Source organism: Ammospiza nelsoni, chromosome Z (assembly GCF_027579445.1).
Source record: "Ammospiza nelsoni isolate bAmmNel1 chromosome Z, bAmmNel1.pri, whole genome shotgun sequence".
NCBI lineage: Eukaryota > Metazoa > Chordata > Aves > Passeriformes > Passerellidae > Ammospiza > Ammospiza nelsoni.
The window spans coordinates 54610494-54631877 of record NC_080669.1 but is presented as its reverse complement, the minus strand read 5'-3'; the positions used below and the strand labels follow the sequence as shown (position 1 = coordinate 54631877).

General features: G+C 40.2%; 2 protein-coding genes across 2 annotated transcripts in view; both read right to left on the bottom strand.

Moving 5' to 3' along the window:
* Positions 1-1673: 1673 nt before the first annotated feature.
* CCNO (cyclin O) lies at positions 1674-2928 on the bottom strand. Its single transcript, XM_059493018.1, has 3 exons — positions 2562-2928; positions 2290-2475; positions 1674-2159 (listed from the first exon to the last, which is right to left on the bottom strand). The coding sequence occupies exons 1-3, from the start codon at positions 2805-2807 to the stop codon at positions 1674-1676; spliced, it is 918 nt and encodes a 305-aa protein (XP_059349001.1). The 5' UTR covers positions 2808-2928.
* Positions 2929-3981: 1053 nt separating this feature from the next.
* Positions 3982-21384, bottom strand: part of DHX29 (DExH-box helicase 29) — a 29160-nt gene continuing 11757 nt past the window's right edge. The window contains exons 14-27 of the mRNA XM_059492395.1: positions 20749-20889; positions 19297-19441; positions 18947-19067; positions 17918-18002; positions 17237-17325; positions 16491-16619; positions 15613-15688; positions 13747-13971; positions 11789-11925; positions 11108-11201; positions 10162-10464; positions 8720-8851; positions 7089-7185; positions 3982-6361 (exon numbers count right to left, since the gene is read on the bottom strand). Of these exons, the coding sequence (XP_059348378.1) occupies positions 6306-6361; positions 7089-7185; positions 8720-8851; positions 10162-10464; positions 11108-11201; positions 11789-11925; positions 13747-13971; positions 15613-15688; positions 16491-16619; positions 17237-17325; positions 17918-18002; positions 18947-19067; positions 19297-19441; positions 20749-20889 (1830 nt within the window). The 3' untranslated portion in view covers positions 3982-6305. The remainder of the gene's footprint in view (positions 6362-7088; positions 7186-8719; positions 8852-10161; positions 10465-11107; positions 11202-11788; positions 11926-13746; positions 13972-15612; positions 15689-16490; positions 16620-17236; positions 17326-17917; positions 18003-18946; positions 19068-19296; positions 19442-20748; positions 20890-21384) is intronic.

Below are 21384 nucleotides of genomic sequence, written 5' to 3'. Positions count from 1 at the left end.
TTGAGAGCCACGGGGGACGGCGGGGGGGGCGGGTGTGAGGTGTGTTATGTAGGAGAAAAAAGCCCGTCAATGGAATCTTGAATGTAGCGATCTGCGCACCGGGAGAGGGTGCCCTCGCACCGGCAGAGGGTCGCACCCGCTGCTACGGCATGTCCAGCTGAAATCACCGACGGGGCTGGCGGAGGTTGAGCTGCCCTTTATTCCCCCGTGGTGGTCCTGTAGGTATTTTTTATAACAGCAGCGTGGACAAGGTTTCCTCGTTCTGCCTCCACACCTGAGGGCAGGCAGGACTTGGAGCGCCGCCCGGCGTCCGGGTCCCCCCTGCGCTGAAAGGTGAGCACTCCCGAGGGCAGCTCCGGGTCTTTTAAAACTGCTTTTGTACACAGATACAAACGAAGAAAATGAAATATTTTACAACACTATGATTGTTTTCTGTCTTTGATTGTGCCAGCCTGCTCAGAAGCGTGCCTGCTAGAAAACTAAACAAACAAACAAACAAACAAGCAAACAAACTCAGCTGTTATTATTCCACACTCTGTTTTCCTACACTTATGTCAGTGTGTCTATTTTTTTTTTTTTTTTTCCTGAGCCATGACCAAGCCAGCGGTGGCAGTTTGAAAAGGGTGAAATAAAACCCCATAGACTGGCTATAGAGCAGGTATTTTTTTTTATCGCAGCACTGGAGGTGAGGGGGATTTCTTCATCTAACCCACCCACCTTTGTCAAGTGCTGTAGTTTATTTATACAGTAAGTATTGCTTAATATTGCTATGTCGTTATAACATCATCATATATGCACTGAAACTTATTTACATAATGCTATCTCATGGATATAAATAGTTCTGTACTGTGGTTGTGCTTCCCCAATTTAGGTGGTCTTGGAGGTCTTCTTCAATGAAGGCTTAAGGTGTTCCTCACAACTGAACTTTTCAACTTTGTCTTCAGACCATGCACAGTTATGGTGTTCCTCGGTCTTTCTGGATCTAACTGGTCAAAATTCTTAATTTTGTGGCTAATTTGCTTTACATTTGCTAATTACTAATTAGTACATTCTGCTGCTTCCCAATATAGCTATACCTGTCTATTTTTGAAACTATTCACCTGGCGAGTTTCTGTTTATTTAAGCATTAAGCAACTAGTTAACCATATACTGGCTCCTACATTGTCTAGAAAGTTATGATTCGGGTTATATTGGTATCTTATAACTCAAGATGTACAAGCATCTTGTAACTTTTACTCCAGCTACATAGGCATCACAGGGAATGGCACTGTTGGGCGTGTTTATTTTGTGAGGGATTGTGTTAACTGACAGGGTGAATTCGTTATGTGCCAATGTGTTTCCTCTCCCAGATGCGTCTGCCTGCTGCCAGCCAATAAAGGTATAGATGTAACAAACAGAAAAGAGTTTACTCAATATTCAGTTGGTCCTTATGTTATCTTTATGGACCACCCTCCATTTAAATAACACAGTACGTGAGATTCAGTACAATATTTACATGCTTGACTTAAAAGAATACAGCAAAGGGAATGTGCAGATAACATGACACATAAAATCCTTTGCAAATCGCCATCTAAGTTTTAAGCTCCAATGACACTAAGGCTTAGTGGATCACACTGCACCGACTTTGTGGAGCACAAACGGCGAGCCAGAGCCGTCTCCACCACCACCCGCTGTCAGCGGTCATCTCCAAGCCAGGGGCACTTCTGGGCCACCTCCGAGGGCAGGAGGAGAGACAGGGACCGCCCGTTCAGAGACACCAGGAGCTGAAGCTGGTCCATGCAGTCCCGCAGGAGCCCTTCTGGGTAGCCGCTGATTCGCAGGTCCAGGGGGCTGCGGTGGCGCAGGAGCCGGTCCGCAAGCCCCAGGCTGCTGGCGGCCAGCAGAGAGGGCGCGTATTTGGTGAAGGCATAGTCAGCCAGGCTGAGCTCCGCCACGCCCGCCGCCAGGCTCCGGGCATCGGCCGCCTCCCCCGCGTCGGTCCCCCGCTTCTCCAGCCGCACCCGGCTGAAGTGCTCCAGGAAGAAGCTGACGGTGGGCGCCGCCAGGTCGAAGTCCAGGCGATGCAGGACGATGCACTCCAGGTTGCGGAGCTGCTGGCGGGTGAAGGCGTCGCAGCAGAGGGCGAGGAGCTCTTTCACGCTAGGAGGGTGCACCTCCACCTGTGGGCGGGGACAGGAACAAGAGCGCTGCCGCCGGGAGCTGGCGCGGAGCCCGGCCTGTCCAAGGCGCCCTCAGGCCGGCCTCAGCGGGCCGCCACCCCCGGTGCGGGGCAGCCGGGATCGCCCCTACCTGTTTGCAGGCGATGAGCAGCGCTGTAACACCCAGGAGCTGGAAGCAGTCTGCGGCCACCGGGGTAGTGGCGAGAAAGCGGTCGAGGATGTTGACGGCCAGGCAGAGAGCCTCCAAGGAGAGCCCGAAATGCCGGTGCACGGGGATGAGCCAGCTGATCAGCTTGCAGCGCGCCTCTGCCGTCACCTACGGCACCGGCAGTGGGGATCAGGCGGGGCCGACCCCGGGCTCCCCCGCCCATTCCCCGCCGCCGCCGGCCCCGCTGCCCCCACCTGCGGCTGCCGGGCGAGCGGCTCCCGCGGCTGGAAGCGGCTCTCCAGCCCCTTGCGGGAGCGGTACCAGCTCTCTCCGTAGTCGCGGAAAGCCTGCAGCTCCTGCGCGTTCTCCCCCGCCGCCGCCGCCGCCCCGGTCCCCGGGCGCCGCCGCCGCACCGGGCGCCGCGGACAGCCCCCAGGGGAGCCGCCGGGCCCCCGGCGCTCCGGAGTGCCGCCGCACCGCCCGCTCGCCGCCGTCACCATGGGGTGGGTGGCCGTGCCGGGTCCGCTCCGGTCGCGGCACTGGCTATTTGAGCGGAGCGGGGGCCCCCAAAGGTGTCACCGCCCGCCTCCCGGGCACCCCGCCCCGCCCGTCCCGTCGTCTGGGCACTGAGGGGATCACCGTCTCCAAAACAAAATCCGAGCCACTGAAACGTTTGTCTCTTCTCTGCCGCTTGCCCTCGGGCAAAAAGGCTGTGGAGTCGCCATGTGCCCTCCCGACCACAGGCTCCTCGCTCTCCCGCGGCACAGACAGCAAACCAGACAGCTGTGCCGTAAACCCACAAATGCGGCCAGCTGAAGCTGCCGCCTCGATTTTGCCATTACCAACGCAGGCGTCTCTCCAGCTCCTAGCACTTCAGCTCAGAACCTCGTGAGCTTTAATAACTACCCATCACTGCCTGTACATAACACTTCCAGTACAGGTCACCAGAAACAGCACAGGAGGACAGCAGGGGAGAAAGCCAAGAATGCTGGAGCTCGTGATGCAATCTGGGTCTCAGTTATGCTTTCATCCATGGACTATTTATGTGATGGGGCACTATTTTAAACAGCTGAATGCAAGGAAATTAAAACAGTTCTGCACTCCACCCATTTATAGTGTGCTATAGATGTGGAAAGACCAGGAGAAAGAAAACCTCTTCTGGGTTAAGCACTGGGAAACATGGCAGTACGAAACAAGAGCTTCAAGAAGCCAACGACACAGAAGAAAAACGAGAGGAGGTGGGAAGTCTACAGCGAGAATAGCAGGAGGAGGAACTCCTCTCCAAAGTGAGGACAGACACCAGGAGAACATGCTGCCTTTAAAAAACAGAACACATTGCCGACCACAGTTAAGATTATGGTGACAAAGATCCAGAGATACTGAATGGTCTTGTGTCTGACAAAAGCTTTGAGAAAAGTAACACAGAAGTGTTAACAGAAGTCTTGATTAAATAAATAGAGCAAAAGAGAAAATTCATCCACCAAAAAGAATACAGGCACAAAAGTTGCTCATGTATACTGCAGAAGCAGAAAGTCAGTGTAGCATCTATTTTTGTTGTTTCCTGGGTTTTTATTTTTTTTAGTTTTTTCTTTTAGAAGTTAACTGTGCTTAACTGTACACCACAGTGTGAGACCTCCCTCATTTGTTTTACAGAAAACACAGAAGATCATCCAATTTCCCAGTTATTACAATATATCCCCTTAATTTATTTCAGTTCTTTATTTAGAAGATTACAAAGCACAGCATGCTAGAGAAACACAAATAATAACTCTGAGTTTCAACATTACCACCTATAAATGGAAAAAACCCTCTCATTTATCACAGTTGGATAAGGGAGAAGAACTCAAACACAATTCACACTTTCCCTAGGATTTAACCATTTAAGACCAACAACTCATTTGCAAAATTCAAACCCAAAAGAAAGAGCAGCTTGCTAATAACTGAATTACTGAGATATTTTTCTATTTCCTGTTTCCAAAGGATACAAAAAAAACCATCTCAACCAAAACATCAAAAAAGCCATCTCAACCAAAATAAAACATAGGAAATTTGTTTAGGGTACAGATTTATTTTATATCTTCAATGAATAAAATTTGCAGGTTTTAATTTCAGTGTGGGAATACTGAAGACAAAGTTGAGATCATAAGATCTAAGATCAAAACTTCCTGTTCAAATGCTTCCTTGCTAAATGGTGTTGTAAAAAAACCCCCAAAAGTTACTTCCTGTCTCCTATGAAATCAGGACTGCCACTACATTATCATAATGCATAAAAGAATAACAGATATGATCCCCGTTCCTTCAGAGCTGTTAGCAAAAAGCTCTCCTCTTCAAGAATTGGTGCAAGCTAATGTGCACAAGCTGGACAGCAATACCAGTTCTGCTGTCATAATCTAAATGGATAGGCTCCATGTATTTTGCATTTTTATGCATTCAATTTCCTGAATGCCCTTCCTGTACGTGATTAACCTCTGCTGTAGAAAATCTTTATTTTTCAGATTAAACAAAAGTTGTCATCTACACTGTGCTTCTGTCTGTGAAGACAGTTCCTATTTGACTGCAACTGTTTAATGGCAGATCCTCCCCACCAATATATCCCTTATTCTTGAAAGCTAAGTTGGCAATTTAAAACTGTACTTTATAATTAGAAATAGTATGGATAGGTGGAAGGTGAGACCATCTGATTCATTAAGCTATTCAGTTAAGGATTATTCAGTATTAAAGAAACAAGAAACAAAGGATCACACAGACATCCAGTCATTGTGAGCAAGTAGGGTAGGAGAAAACTGCCACTGGAAGTTTCCACTAGGAACTTCTCTGGTATTTCCTTGAAGAGGGTCAATGTGAATTTTGATCAATAAATGGAGAAAAACCACATGATCATCTCTTGAAGGGGGCCTGGAGAACTATGCAAAACTTAACACACAAAAAAGTATAATAAAAGTTGCAGGAGTTGCAAGGATCAGGGTAAACAGGGAGGAATAACTGTGCGAAGAGGCACATCCCCCTCCTTGGGAGGAGCTGCTGGTCAGTACACATCTCGCTGAGCACTCATTCACAGCAGTCCATACTATCATCTTATAGATGCTTATAGAGCATCTTCTCAACACAAATCATACAGAAAAATTAGGAGTTCTCTAAGATGTCTTGGTTTAATACTGTAAATTTAGTTTAAAAAAAAAATTAATCACTTAGGTAACCCATATGAGAAACATTTGTCTTTTGTTTGCATAAATGGAATTCTACTCAACTGAGATTCAGGATCGAATCTTCAATCATCAGTACACATTGTACTGATGGTATGATTAGCACATTAAGTTAAAAAAGAGAAATGGCTGTGAACAGTTCATAGTTTGTATTACAGCGACCTGATGAGGTCTTCAGGGTGAGAGAAGTGGACGAGAATCTTAGTTCATGATCAGAAGGCTGGATTTATTGATATATGATATATAATACATTATTACTATACTAAAAGGAATAAGGAGAGAAGTTGCAGAGGCTGCTAAGCTAAGAACAGAATAGGAAAGAATGAATAACAAAGTTCTGTGTCCAGCAGAAAGCAAGGACAAACTCTCCTGTGAGTGGTAAGCAAATCCAAACACTCACAGAAGACCAATCACCGCTGCACCTGTTGCATTCCACACCAGCCAATAACAATTGTTTACATTCTTCTTCTGGGGCCACAGCTTCCCAGAAGATGAACAAATCCCAAACAAAGGATTTCTATGAAAAAATGTCTGTGACAAGTTTGAAAAAACTGCTTGCAGTTATCATTCGTACAGTCAAGACAAATGGCACCAAATATAGTGTAAAGGCTAAACATATTCAATATTCATTGTAAAATTGATAAAAAGAAAGGCTGATCCTATGCAAAATCATGCATTCTATCCCCATCGTGGCTGAGATCAACCACACTAAGAATTTAAATACTTCCAATTAGTGTTGGAATGCGTATTTCCCCTGCAATTACTGAAGCTCTGATTTGTTACTGATTTCTGATTTCAGTTACTGTTTTCTGTTTTTATCAGCTCCTTGATGATGTATAAGACCTTGTCATCTAGAAAAGAAAAAAAAACACAGTGTGAAAAAGTGCAACTTGATTCTGAAAATGCCAAAAATTGTAAGAGAAGTCCATCTCTCGGCAACTTAAAATTCTAATGTTTTAGGCTATGCCAGAATCTAAAGCAAAACAAGTGATTACCATTTGGCAAGCAAAAGGACAAACAGTATGTACACAGTACGTCATCATAAAATGATCTGATGAATTGCTGATAACCATTTCAGTATTCCACAAGAGATTGGGAAAGTCTTGGGTTAACTCCAGCTACATCAGCATACAGAACTTCCTTTCTTCCCCACCTACAATATGCTCCTGAACATCCAGTGTCCAAATTTTAAACTGTGCTCTGCTATCCCTTACTTTTGGGAATCAACATGCCATTGGTTAATATTGATTTTGAGATAACTTGCACAACACTTTGAAATCATCTATGCCTAGGATTCTTCACACATAATCACAATTTTATTTTGAGATGCTTACCTCACCATTACTACCACTACCTTGAATGCTGTTACCAGGGATGTCTTTAAAATGGCAGTTCTGCAGATCTTTGTACATCTGAGGTGAGCCACACAATACATGCAGGGCTAGTAATGATTTCTGGAAGCCTCTTAATGGAACTTTCATGTCACACATGCTACTGTGTGAGGACACAGTGCACTAACTATTCCTCAGTTTTGCTACAAGGTCCATTTAACAAAGAGTACTGCCAGCAATAAGTTACCTTCAAGTGACATTTTGGGATTTTCAAGCTTCTTTTTCAAAACAGACTCAATGAGAACTCTCAGCTGTTTGAAAATTACTGCTATCTTAACAGGAGCCTATAAAGAAAAGACAAACATTTCATCATCAGACATTTCACACTAAAATATAGATCAAAATTTTACCCTACATATAAACAAGAGTTTATAACAAGATTCTTGCAAACATGATGCACATATGTGATTTTTAATGGTAATGATAATCATGATATATAGTGTACTCATTAAATAACTGCCCTTACATTATGCCATAGCTTTAGGCACCAGTTGTTCATGGTATCAAAGCCTGAAGAACAGCAGCTGAGAAGGGTAACTTAGAATGTGTTCCCACACAACTAGCATAAGAGGAAATTATTACTTCACCAATAAGCTGCCCAATTATTTGCCTTTTTACTCCCCAAGGTAACAAAGTTCAAATTACACCTATATCTGAAATAAAACAGCTATGCATTTGCCTCTTGGGAGGTCTGCCAAGGCAATCACAAGCCTTTTCTATATCTCACTATAAATTTGGATACCTAAACATGAACCTGCTCCCAAAAATATTTAATTTTATCCTTTCCTCCCTATTTCAATCTTTATTTCATTTATATTCTGCCTTTGGTACAACAAGTAGTTGCTACAGCAGAAGTGCAAAACGCAAGGTATTTTGCTTAGCATCTCAGTAGAAAAGTAGAAATCCTGAAACACTGTAAGATGTGATTAGCCAAGCAACTGCATAACTATAGCCACCCAGGGACCAGAAAAAGAATCTCTAACAAATCCACAAGGGACCTGCTTGCTAAAATTCCTTGTTCATGTAAATCAGTGAATTAAATTACATGACTGCTTACTTGGATCAACAGACTGCAAACAATTGTTTTTATTACAGTTGTCTTTGAGAGTAGCACAAGGACCAGAGCACAGAAGGAGCACAGAAAATTATAACCATGTAGCTGGATAGCATAACTTGCCATTTATCAAAATTTACAGAGGATCTTTTTATGACAACTATTTTGTCTGCAAAAATAAGCTAGGAAAGTGCTCTTAGTTTTCCAGTTTCCAAGTAAAACTTATACATGCAGAAAGGAAAAAATCAAATCAATAAAACCAAACACCCCAAACCCAAGTAAGCAGCTATTTTACAATTTGGATTTTTTTTTTTTCAAACAATTCTGTCTGCACTACAGAACAGTATATACAGTAGCGTGCTAAAGATAAATACGTAGTTACAAGATTTTAAAATTATAAGAAAGGATAATATAAAAACAGTACACTCCTCTGCTTTTAGTACAAGCTTTATAAAAAAAGGTTTAGTCTGCACCCATTTTTAATACCTTTTCTGAAAAAACACTTTCTTCTTGAAGAGAGAGGGAACTGATTTGTTGCACACCATGTATGACAAGTCTATTCTTTTGAGTGTGATTTATTAAGATTTCATTAAGTGTATATAAAATTTCCCATAATTATCTTAAATTCTCTCCCCTTTCTTCCCTCTTGTCTCCATCTCCATTGTCACCGTATGTACGGTGATCTGAATCAAACTAATGTATCAACTATGTAGTATAAAAGCTCATGGAATCACAAAAGGTGATTAGATATAACTCCAGGGCACCTGAAAATGGATCCAACCATCAACTGTCAGGAGACGCTCACGATGCTGGACTTCTATATCCCCACCAAAAAGCAAAATGGGAAAGGGGGATATTAAAGTAGTTTCTCTCAAATACACCTTGGCATACCTCACCTGCATATAAACAAACACAAACAATTAAAAACTTCAACAAAAAATCCCAATCACATAACATTCTACAACACTAAATTTGATTGCTACTTCTACAAGCAAGAAATACACTTTTTCCTTTTTCAAGATGCAACCAAAACAAGTTATTGCAATCGATAGCTATCTGTCTGCCTTACACCACATTAAAAAATTCATTCTAAATAAGTGACAGGTTTATATGCCAGAAGCTAGCTAAAGCCACAGTAATCTTCTTAAAGCTCAAACAGAGACATAACATTAACCATAACATTAGCGTAACAGCAACACTAGAAGTAGTAACTCTACTGAAGCAAAAGGCAGGCAAAGCTCTTTCATTATACATTCTTCTTGGGAACTGTTTTATCACTTTATCTATATCAACATATGCACATGCATAAATGCGGTACACACAGACACACACACTGCATGAAGTATGGGGTTCAGCATATGCTGATTCTGGCTTTGGAACATCCCAAATAAAGACAGAATGGGGTGAAATGAGTTGTAGTAAGAAGAATGGATATAAGAAGAGTGCATCTTCATAGAAAAGTGCAGGCTTAGTTTGCCCCAATCTTCATGGAATAATTTACCAACCTTAGCTGCTGTCTTGTCATCCCACTATGATCTTCTTGGGCGTCAGGAAATATTTTCAATTCTCAAAAAATACTATCACTCTATATGCATTAAAAAGTCTAATACTTTCTGCTTCTCCACAGTAAATCTGACCATTAAACAACTGTCAAACTTTTGTTGTACTGGAAGTATAACTAAATACAATACAAACACTTCAGTTTAGCAAATAGCTGACAAGATTTTCAATTGAAGAGGAAAGAAGTTAAAAAAAATACAACTCACTTAGGGAGTTTAGCTGTTCATTACAGAATTGGCTCTTTTATTTTATTACTGGTGTATGTCAGTACCAAGTTTCAAAACCTCAGAACAGTAACAAAGCAGACTTTGAAAAGTTACTATTACATATTACTGTGTAAAGTGCTAATAAAATCAGTAAGACTGTATTCAAAAAAATCAATAATACTATTAAGTTAAATGATACACAGAAAATGCCTTCCATTTATAGCTACCAGCTTCACCATGAACAAATTTGTCCATGACCTTCAGCTTCACCTTCTTTTTCTTCAGCACTCAGTTGATCCACTTTTATGGACTTTAGGATCATTAGATAATAAGACTCTTTAACATAAAACGATATTAAATAACATACACTAGTTTGAAGTATACTAGAGGCAGAACTCCTTTACACAAACTACTAGCTACATTCACTATCTTCAACTTACCTTCTCCTGGTAAAGCAGCCATCCATAAGTCTGCAAGTCTCGATTTACAGAAGAGGGATGAACTTGAGCTTTACCCTGAGCAGTTTCTACTGTGCAAGCCAGCTTCTCTGTAATATCCACAGACTTTGCATATAGTATTTTTCCTACGTTGTCATACAGCCCTGCAGTCAACACAGCTTTAAGAAGAGCTATTTCACTGAGAGACAGGGACTGTGTCGCTCCATTTCCATCCCCTCCACAACGTGTTGAAGGTGCTGTAAACCCTGCTGCTCTGACCACCCGTATGAGTTCTTGCTTCACATCCTGAAATTAGGATAGTATTAGTCAAGTTTTGAATTAAAAAAGTTACATACTCCACCTCAACAGCAGGAAATGACACTTCATCTGAATGATTCATGCTCTCCAGGGGAAATGCCTTACTAGAATAATCACTTGTATTTTCTGCCGCCACACTGGAATCCTAGCTATTTCTATGATAAAATCTCTACCTGCAGTTAAAATGAAAAGATACATTTGCATAAAAAGATCCAATTCTGCTTAGAAGTACTCAGTAAACCAAACTTCAAAGATCAATAAAAACAATTTCTCGCCAAAAAATAAGAGGCCATTCATGTGCGTTTGTGGCTCATCTTACTGTTGTTATTTGATATCAAGAATAATATAACTATTTTAATTCATGAAGTTTTGATTCTCTGATGAAAGTAAGTCCTAGCTTTTCCAATAGCAGTGACTACAAAGCTGTTTACCAAAGTGTGCATATCCAAAACTCAAATACATACGCAGCTACCTTGATTTAGAGTGTGCACTTCATCAGTACCTAAATTCCATTCGCTTTTATGTTGTCCAAATAGTAACTGCCATGTATCATGTCTTTAAAAGGGAATGACATTTTCAGAGGGAAATTTTAACAAATATTATGCTCTGTACTCATAAAGTAAAGTTTTACCTCCAGAGTTAACAGTGAAGTCCTATTAAGGAAATTCCTTCTGCAATAAGTCATTTCAGCACGATATCCCCCTTCTTGTCGGGCCCTTTTCCACCTAAAGAAAAAATAGGGAATGTCTTATTATAGCAAGAAACCCATCAAGACTGCAACAGAAGAGGCACTAAGTTAAAAAAGAAAAACGTGCTTCAAAATGAATTCTGCTGGTCTAAGAACATTCTAAAGAACACAACTGAAATGTAGATTTGACAGATACAAGGTGATTTACTCTCAACCCCCACACATTTCTGTCTCTCTGGACAGTCAAAACAAAATTCAGACTTAGTGGTAATACCCTAAAGAGGAAAAAACCTGTATGTTATTTTATACATTTGTATATCCTTTTATACATTTGTGCTTTATCAAATACAAAATATTCTGGTCAAAATACCACAAACAGCAAACAAAACACTAGGATAAACTGACACAGTAAACTTCTGTATGTAAGCAGGCACAGTTAAAAGGTATTGAAAACCAAAACACTAAGCAAACTGTCCCTTTGTGTTACAGTACTTGGCAATCTACTGTTACTCTGAACAGAAAAAACTTGAAATGAAAGCATTTCAAAAATATTAAGGATTCTTTACATAACTGTATTATCTGTTATCTGCTACTACTTATGAGCATAGGAGAATCATCACTTACCCCAGATAAGCATTGTAGATTGTTATATGGTCTGAAACCGCCATAGTGAGAGATGATTTTGCAAGATCTGCTTCATCTTTTCGACCAATAGGTGTAGTAAATGGGGATTTTTCTGTCATAACAGCAGCCAAAGTTGCCTGTAATTTTTCAGGACACATCACTTAGAAAATTTCAGGCTATTTTTGTGTTATAAATCTGTAAGCTTATAACAAAATTCTTCTTTTATCATTATCTTAGAATTATGGGCTTGGGTTGCAAGGGACCTTAAAGATCATCTAGTTTCAAGCCCCTGCTTTAGGCAGGGACACCTTCCCCTAAACTAGGTTGCTCAAAGCCCCATTCAATGCAGCCTTGAACACCTGTAGCAATGGGACATCCACAACTTCCTGGGCAACCTGTGCCAGTGTCACCACCCTCACAGTAAAGAATTTCTTCCAATATTGAATCAAACAAAATGCTCCTTTAGTTCAAACCCATTCCCTCTTGTCCTGTTACCATATACCCCTTTAAGAAGTTCCTCCTCAATGTCCTTCAGATACTGAAAAGCTGCAACTAGGTCATGCTGAAGCCTTTTCTCCATGCTGTACAACCCAAATTTTCTCAGCTGCCTCAAAGAAGAGATACTCCAATCCTCTCTGATCATCTTTGTGATAAACTCTGAACTCACTTCATCAGATCCACATCCTTTTTGTGTTGGGGCCACCAGAGCTGGATCCAGCACTGCTGGTGGGGTGTCATGAAAGCACAGCAGAGGGGAAGAATCCCCTCCCTCCCCTGCTGCCAGTGGGCTGCATCCACAGCGGTGTGGGCAGCAGGGGAGGCATGGGATTCTGGACACGTGTGGCTCTCTGGGCTGGGAGTGCCCATGGCTGGGTCATGTCCAGCCTCTCAGCCACCACCAGCCCCAATTCCATCTCCCCAGGGCTGCTCTAGATCTGTTCATCCCCAGCATGTGCTGATATCTGGGGTTGTCCTGCTCTGGTGCAGCACCAGCACTTGGTCTTGTGAGCTCCACATCTGCCCACTTCTGAAGGTCCCTTTGGATGACATCCCATCCTTCAGATGTGTCAACAGCACTACTCAGGGGTCATCTGCAAATCTGCTGAGGGTGCAGTTTATCCCTTTGTCTTATGTCACTGATGAAGATATTAAATAACTCTGGTCCCAGTACAGACCCCTTGTCACTGATGGCCATCAGGACACTGAGCTCTTGACCACGAGCCTCTGGATGGGACTGTGCAACCACTTTCTTATCCACCTAATAGTTCACCCTCTGAATCCATCTCTCCCCAGTTTAGATGGGGGACCATGGTAAAGGCTTTGCAGAAATCCAGATAAATGAGTATGTAGTCTTTCCCTTGTCCACTGATGTGGACTCTCCACCATGGAAGACTATTGGGCTGGTCAAGCAGGACTTGCCCTTGGTTAAGCTCATGCTGGTGTCTTAAATCACCTTTCCTCCAAGTGCAACACTATATTTCTAGGAGGATCTCTTCCACAATCTTCCCAGGTAGAGAATTGAAGCTGACAGTTCAGAAGCTCCCAAGGCCCCATTTTTCTACTTTTTTTAAAAGAAGACAGGTACTACGTTTCCCTTTTCCCAGTCACTTGGGACTTCACCTGACTGCCATAAAAGTAGTTGCCATTGATGACTGAAACAAAAAACCTGGAGAGCAAGCCTCATTATCCACTGTGGAGAGTACCTAGGAATTTAGAATCACAGAACCACTTTGAGTTGGAAAAGACCTTAAAAATCATTGAGTCCAACCATACAGAACACTTATATTATTCCCCTCCATGATGTCTAGGTGCCCTCACCCTAAAGTAAACATTTTAACTTGCATAATCTTTTCAAAATACCACATTACAAGAAATTAGATAAATTGCAAAGAATTAATAATTTCTATATTAATAATTTCTACTCTATACTTTTTAAAATATCATTTTTTTTTACTCACCACAGGATCCAAACAGCCAAATATAGCGCCAAATATAAGCATTTTGCCAATCTTTACATTAACAGGAAGGGCTGCAAGGTGCTGGCCCAACGGAGTCAACTTGGGCTCGTTTAACTGACAAGCGCCAATCTTCCTCAAAAGATTCATTGCATTACCAATTACTTGCTGCTGTGGGGGATCTAATGCTCTAGAAAGAAAATCTTCAGGAGAGCCAAGATTGCATTTCTGTGAAGTAAAGGGATGTATATTTCAATTAAAAAAGTTATTATAAAAAGTTAGCTACACAGAAAACTGGAACACTGATCATGCATCAAAAGTTCACATTCCCTCCCGACCAAACAAACATCTTGCTTCCTGGAAGGCTGACACGCCCCACATTAGGTTAACAAAACTTCACTGTTTGGAAAAAACTTCATATGGCATGACCACTGTTCAGAGAAGTGTGTTACCAGTGATCACTGATGTGCAAGGGACTCTCAATCCTGATGGGCTGCAGTTCAACCCAGCACTAATTTGCCAGGTTGCTAGTTTTCCTATGCACATCCTAATCACTTAAGACATGGAGACAGGTAATGGAATTTCTCCCTTAAACAGAAATCAATTAGAAGGCTATTAACAGAGTTTAAAATTGTCACTCTGAGGCAAACTGGAATCATATTCATAAGCACTATTCTGTGAACAGCATGCTTGTATTTTACAGCAATCAAGTGCTGAGTATGTACATGTATGAGAAGCCCCACTAAGTAACTGCATTGGACTTGGTTTGTAGTAAAAAACCTTTTCAGCTATTAGGGTCAGTAATTCCAAAACAGACAATAGTATGAAGGCATAATTTGTCCAGAGGCATGCATAGTATTTTTAGCTAACAAGATGTACTGGGCTTGTGTTGCCAGGTTCAGGTAGTAGGGGCTGCACGGGTGAGTTTGGTGGGAAGCTGAGAGAGCAGCTCTCCCTACATCTAGAAAATGCCAGGTAGCTCCAGGGCAGACCCACTGCCCAAGACTGAGCCAATCAGTGATGGTGATCATGCCTCCAGGAGAAGTTACTGCACAGAAACAAACTGCAGCCAGAGACGATGAGGTGAGAACAAGTCTGAAGACACTAAAAAGAGTGAATAAAGTAGGGGAGGAGGTTCTCCAGCTGCTACAGTCCATGGTAAGGAAGGCTGCTCCCCTGTAGTTCATGGAGGTCTTTGGTCAGTTCATGGAGCCCCAAACTCAAGCAGGTGGATGCCTGAAGGAGGCTGTGACCCTGGAGAGAGCTCACAATAGAGCAGGTTCCTGGCAGGATCTGTGGCACCATGATGAGAGGAGCCCACCAGCAGGTTTGCTGACAGAACTTATGACCCTGAGGGAGATTCCATGCTGGAGCAGTTAATGTAAAACTACAACCTGTGGGAAGGATTCACACTGTAAAGGACTGTCTCCAGGGGAAGTGACCCCAAGATTGAGCAGAGGAAGGAGTCCTCCCTTTCTCTGAGGAGGAATCAGCAGCAGAAATCTGTGATAAACTGACCAAAACTGTCATTCCCTATCTCCCTGCTGATGGAGGATAGGAGGTAGGGAATTGGGAAATAAAGTTAAGGCCAGAAAAGAGGGAGGGGAACTTTTCACTTACTTAACCTACTCTAACTTAATTGGTTATAAATTCAATTGATTTCCACAAATCAAGTCTGTTTTGCTGGGACAGTAACTGGTGAGTCATCTCTTTGTGTCCTTAACTCTAGCTATGAGCCTTTTGTTATATATTTTCTCTCCCATCCACCTGAGGTGGAGGGTAATAGAGGACCTTTGGGGCCACCCAGCATGCAGTCATCGTCAACAAACCACCACACAAGGTTAGCAATTCTAAAATCAAAAATTGTACCATAATATGAAGGCATAATTCCTCCAAAGGCACACGCAGTATTTCTGGAACAGAATATTCCATGAAGCTTTCAAACCTGCAACATCACAAAATATATATTCAACTAAATCTTTGAATTAAACTTGTAAATCTGGTTTTTACGTAGTCATTCTTTGCAGTTTTTCTCTTGAGGGGCAGGGAAAGGAGTAGCATGGCCAAGTCCTTCATACTTTGAATTAAGGTATGTGTTGTAGCTTTGAAAACAAGTTTTAGAGAGAGAAAGGCAGGAAACCCTGATTTTCAAAACAAGTCTGTAAAATGCTTTCAAACTGAAAGGCCTTTTCGGGGGCTAAAAGGCACACACTTCATTGGTTAGATCAAAAGATTTTAATTTTAATTCTTTCTCAGCTGTAAGTCACTTTAGGTTTTCAGAGAAGGAGGAAAAAGATTATTCCACTGCAGTAACAGAAACTAATTCTGCAGTGCCCCCATCTCATCCATAGAGATTACCTCCTCAGAAGCCTACAGATTTGTCTGATAAAAAATTCAAAGTTTAGGAGGTAAGGTTTGCACACATTTGATGTAAGCCAATCAGGTGTTGTAAAAAATAGATGTTCTACAATTTCCTGTGCTGCACTTTTCCTTTAATTATGAACTTTTTTTAAAAAACACACTACAGAAATATTAAGATTAAAATTAACTTTTTCAAAAAGTGTGAAAGGCTACTCTAACAATTTACACATGTGATACTCAAATTCTTGTTTTGGTTGAGTTTTTTCCAGTTTTATCTTTCTGATTTGCAGTAAGTAAAGTGATTTTCAACAAGAATTCTTGGATTTGCACAGAAAAAACCCCACGGTATTGATGTGATTTACAGAATTTTGCTAAGCTCACAATACCTGTCTCTCGTGTACATTCGGAAGCAGAACCCATCCCTAACACGGCCAGCTCTTCCTTGTCGCTGCAGAGCACTAGCTTTGCTAACAAAGGTCTCTTCCAGGGAACTCATCTGACTGCTTTCATGATACCTTAAACATTATAAAGCAGATACAGATTTCAGAAATGAAATTTTCATGTATGTATTACCTGAACATCAGCACACTGACAATATATCTAATGAGCAATTTTTGAAAATACATTTAGTTTTGAAAACCAAGCATATCTGGGAGGAACTGTATATTATAATACCTTGAATACAAGTCACTAGTGAAAGCATAAAAACTGGAAAATGAAAGCTTTTTTGTTTCATCACCTTGGCAATTCAGAACCATTCTAACACATTGTGTAGGGATTTTCACATTTAAAGTGAAGAAAAATAACTTTCAAAACATGAGATAGCATAAAAAGTACTTTCTTCATTTTTAAAACAGTACTTGATCATAATTATCCATACATTATATCCATTATCTATGAACTTCCCTTGCTCTTCTCACCATTTGAAACTTGAAACATACATCCCAAACCTGTACCCAAACCTGCAAGCTTTCAAATGAGCTCAGCACATTCCTGCATCCAGAACTCTAATTAATAGATAATTACAAAAAGGATTGTTCTAAGTTAATAAAGATACTACAAAATCCTTGCAGCTCTATCCTCCAAATATTTACAGTAATCACAGTGTGACTGATGAAAATCAAACTCTCACCTATTTTCTTTTGTTCTCCCAGTATCAATTACAAAGACAACATCTGGTATTGTGATACCTGTTTCTGCTATATTGGTTGCCAAAACAATCTGAAAAGAGTAACATAACATTAAAAGAAGAACTGGAAAGTGCAACAGGTTTCAATCTTTACATCACTGTTATGGAGTAAGTCTGGTTAAATTTTTTTTACCCAGAAATGTTTCCTTAAATAATCTGACAATGAAAACCTACATGACTTGGAAAATGGTCTAGTTTTCCCCAAGGAGAGAAATTAAAAGTTAAGAAATAATTTCACATTCACATTTTGCTTTATAATCCACCACAATTACTGCTTAGTACCTGCCAAAATTGATCAATATTTAATTACATAGTTTGGCAGTAAATAAAATAGTATTTCTCCAAGATAAAAGCCATAGTTACTGGCTAACAATAGTTAATATACAGGTAAGTAATAATTAAGGAAGATTACAGAAAAATTTTAGGTTTAAGAATTTGTCCAATACTGTCAACATTTCCACAGCATATTATCTTCTATCCATTACAGACCACTAAATCAGAATTGTTTTTTGCAGTGAGGAAATTCTAGGAACACCCAGCTGTTGTTTAATTCTGTATGATAACAATTCAGAGTTGCACCCACAGAAAATTTCTCTTTTCAGTTGTGAACTTTGTGAATATTACCTTTCTAATACCAAGGGGAGGTATTGTAAATGCAGCTGCTTGATCTTGTGTTGAAAGAACAGAATGCAAAGCTATCAATCTGTGCCTAGAACAAGAAATTGTAAAAATAAATACACATTTATCAAATAACATGGAGTAAAAATATAAGACCAGTATAATGACAACATGTGGAGAAGGATACACAATCAAACGAGTAAAACTTTGTATGATTACATATGAAAGTCTGCTTCATTGTTTTATTACAATAGCTACAAAAAATAACCTAATTAGTTCATTGGGATGTTCTCCCATTCAGTAAAAATAGTAACGCAGAACTGCTTGTTACTTTACAATAACAGTCTAGCAATAAAGGGAGCTACCTGTTTGTAAACCCAGGTTCTTTAAATTGTGCTTCCGAGAAAATGACCGTAACAAATACGTGCAACTTTGAGTAATAGAGGTCTCTCATTGAGACAACCACAGAGACTGGTGCTTTCCTTCTCTTCCAGACCTTTACACCTCAGTCCATCCACAAATATTTAGCATTTGACTGCAATTGTTCCTTTTATGCAGTTGTGCTGCTAACTTTTAGTTATCCCAAAAAAATTTTGAAATTATCTGTCACTACAACCCTAGGCCATTTCTCTTGGTAGATGCAGGTGCTCTAGGGCTCTTCTCAGGAAGTAGTCACTTCCATGTAAACAGTAAGCCACATAAATCTGTATCCCAGGTATGGCAACTTCCATACCCTAAGAAGTGGAAAAGAAGTAGTCAAGTGCTTTTGATTACATAAATTTGTTGAAGAATAAAATAGAAAGCAATGGAAGAAAATGTACCATACCATTCCTAAGTATCTGTCATTGTTGCTTGAATAACTTTTAGACTATAGCAGTAAGAGTACATTTGCATTGTAGTAGAAGTACATTTGTAGCACCATTAGCTCAGAGGCATAACTTTCACTTGCCTTTTACAAGAATAGCAAACATTAATGTATATGTTTGTTGTGTTGTAACATAAGAGTATTAACTTTATAAAAAATATCTGCATTACCTGTCGTGCAAGTTAAATCTTCTGTCAGTTGAAATGAGATCATACAGCTGCTGGATATGAGCAAGGCCTGGTAAAAAGATCAGCACAGCACCTTCAATATTCTTGAACTGGGGACTTCTATCTGCAAAATAACAGTGCAAGCACATAGATAGGTAAAACAAACATGCATGGCAAGCAGTTTCACAGAACAACAGGAACAAATGCTAGGCCCCGTGGTTAATGCTTCTTAGGATCTTTCCTATGACAATGAAATCAAGTACTTCATTATAGAAGTAGTAGAAAGCAGTGGAAAATAAATCCAAAGGACAACCCCAAGTACATAAACTTCTTAAGAAGTGGACTAGAAGTACCTAAGTATGCAAGCAACTCCAAAATAAGTTCAAGGTTGATCTTGTAAGGGTTCATATATAAGATAGCCTGCTGTGTACGATTGCTATACTTCGCATAGTAAGTAGTCAAATTGATACCAGATCCAGACTGGATTGGGATATACTCCTAAAAAACAAGAGTAAGCAGAAAAAAAAAATCACATTCTTAGTATTTTAGAGGAACATAAAGAGCAGAAGGTGAATTTGCCACTCACTTGAAACAGAGATTGGGATAACAGAAATTTAACTAATTTCCCACCAAAACCTGTGTGAGTTAGATTAAATCACAACCACTTACATAATGTGTAGAAGTATCTACAACTGTTAAAAGACATTCCAGATTCTAAGAAAAGGTAAATATTAAAGTGTCTCCAAGAGGTAAACAGTTCCCGGGTCCATATCTGGCATTCAACTGGTATCAGTTCAAACTGGGATAACAAGATGTATACTCTTCTTTCAAAACTCCTAATTTGGGGTGTAAGAAATTCGTTTCACCTTTTCCCTCTCCCTTACTTCACCCTTCTCAACTAATGCTTGCAAGGAAAATTAAGAATGAACTAGGTGGCAACTCCTGCAATGTTTTGGTACAGGAAAAGAGTTAGCAGGAGAGATATAAATTTGATTTTTTTCTAGACATCTTACACACCTAGTTTCTAAATTAACTGGCACTACTGTAAACTACTTCATTGTTACTCAATACACTTAAGGAAGCTTGACACCACATATCCTTCTGTACTGAAGGAAAACAATCAGTAGAGCACACCAGACTATTTTTCAACAGACATGTAAGTGCTTGATTGTAGCAAGCTAAATTTTCAGAAGTTTTACAAAGCAAATCTTTGGTATCCTCCAAAAAATACATAGTCTAGATTAACAGCCTAAGTTGCCAAAGTCAGATGGCACTGATAGAATTTCCCCTTAAAGAGTTTTGATCCAAAAGCACATACAGCTGTCACTGCAGAGTACCTAAAGATTAACCATAACCTGTTAAACTAATGAGGTCTATACAACAATCTCAGGTAAATCATCTCCTTTGGCATGCCAAGTTGGAGGATCTTGGGAGTCTTTTAGCTAAAGAAGGATAAAGCCTTTTCTCTTCTGTTGTTAAGTCACTACGTAGGAGAATTCTTCGAGGAAAAAAAAATGGTTTCCCTGCTGCTGCTTATACACCCAGAGCTGGTAATCTACAAGAGACCTCAATGTCAAATACAATGTCAGCAAAAGCAAGACAACTATATAGGAGTTGGAGCAAAAAGGGTGAAGCATTCATAAATATTAGTAGGAGTGCCATTGTGTCTGTTTTTTATAAACTGAGTATCAAATATTCATTTGGTATTTTACAATCCAACCACAATAAATTCAAAGGAACTAAAATGATTAAATAATAAAAACTCCCAAAAGGTTCCAAGACAAAACTAAAAGTGCCTGTTTTACCTGGTGCTTTGTAGTGCTTCCTCCTTTACCCGTAAAATTTATTGTTACTTCCTCCTCCTCCTCCAAGAACTTCTGACAATATTCTGAGTCCTTCTCCAGAACATAGCCAGTTGCTTCAATTACATCTTCAACATGGAAAATCTTTAGTGAAAATTCAAAGAAAAAACATCAGGCACATAAAAAACTAATCAGCAACTTTTTTCATTTTTTAAATCTTGTGTAACAAAGTTGACCAGGGCCTTAATGTTGTAATAAATCTTGCACATTTCAACAAAAACTGTCATGATTTTTGAAAACCTAATCTTGGAGCTGCTAAAAGTTTGTTAATGGGCTTCTCCACCTGATCACTACATAACCTTTACCATAACCTACATAATACACATAAGAAAAACTAATACGTATTATAACTTAAAACTTATGCATAAGAATGCAGTCACAAAGTTACAGGGGGTGTGAGAAGAATTCTTTAATGCTTTCCTTTCTACCTAAGTTGAACAGACAAAAATCCAAGCGTAACTGAGGGACTGACTGTAACCAATAAATCCATCGCAAAAAATAGTACAGTTATGTACTCCAAAGCCCTGAAGCTATTCTTTATTTCCATAAAAGAAAATGGACTACAAGTCCTTGAAATAC

Excerpts from the sequence above, each read along its gene's own strand:
- CCNO (XM_059493018.1), bottom strand. The coding sequence starts at position 2,807 with ATGGTGACGGCGGCGAGCGGGCGGTGCGGCGGCACTCCGGAGCGCCGG. Across the intron at positions 2,476-2,561 it reads CGCTCGCCCGGCAGCCGCAG|GTGACGGCAGAGGCGCGCTG; the intron begins GTGGGGGCAGCG and ends CCGGTGCCGTAG. Across the intron at positions 2,160-2,289 it reads TGCTCATCGCCTGCAAACAG|GTGGAGGTGCACCCTCCTAG; the intron begins GTAGGGGCGATC and ends CCCCGCCCACAG.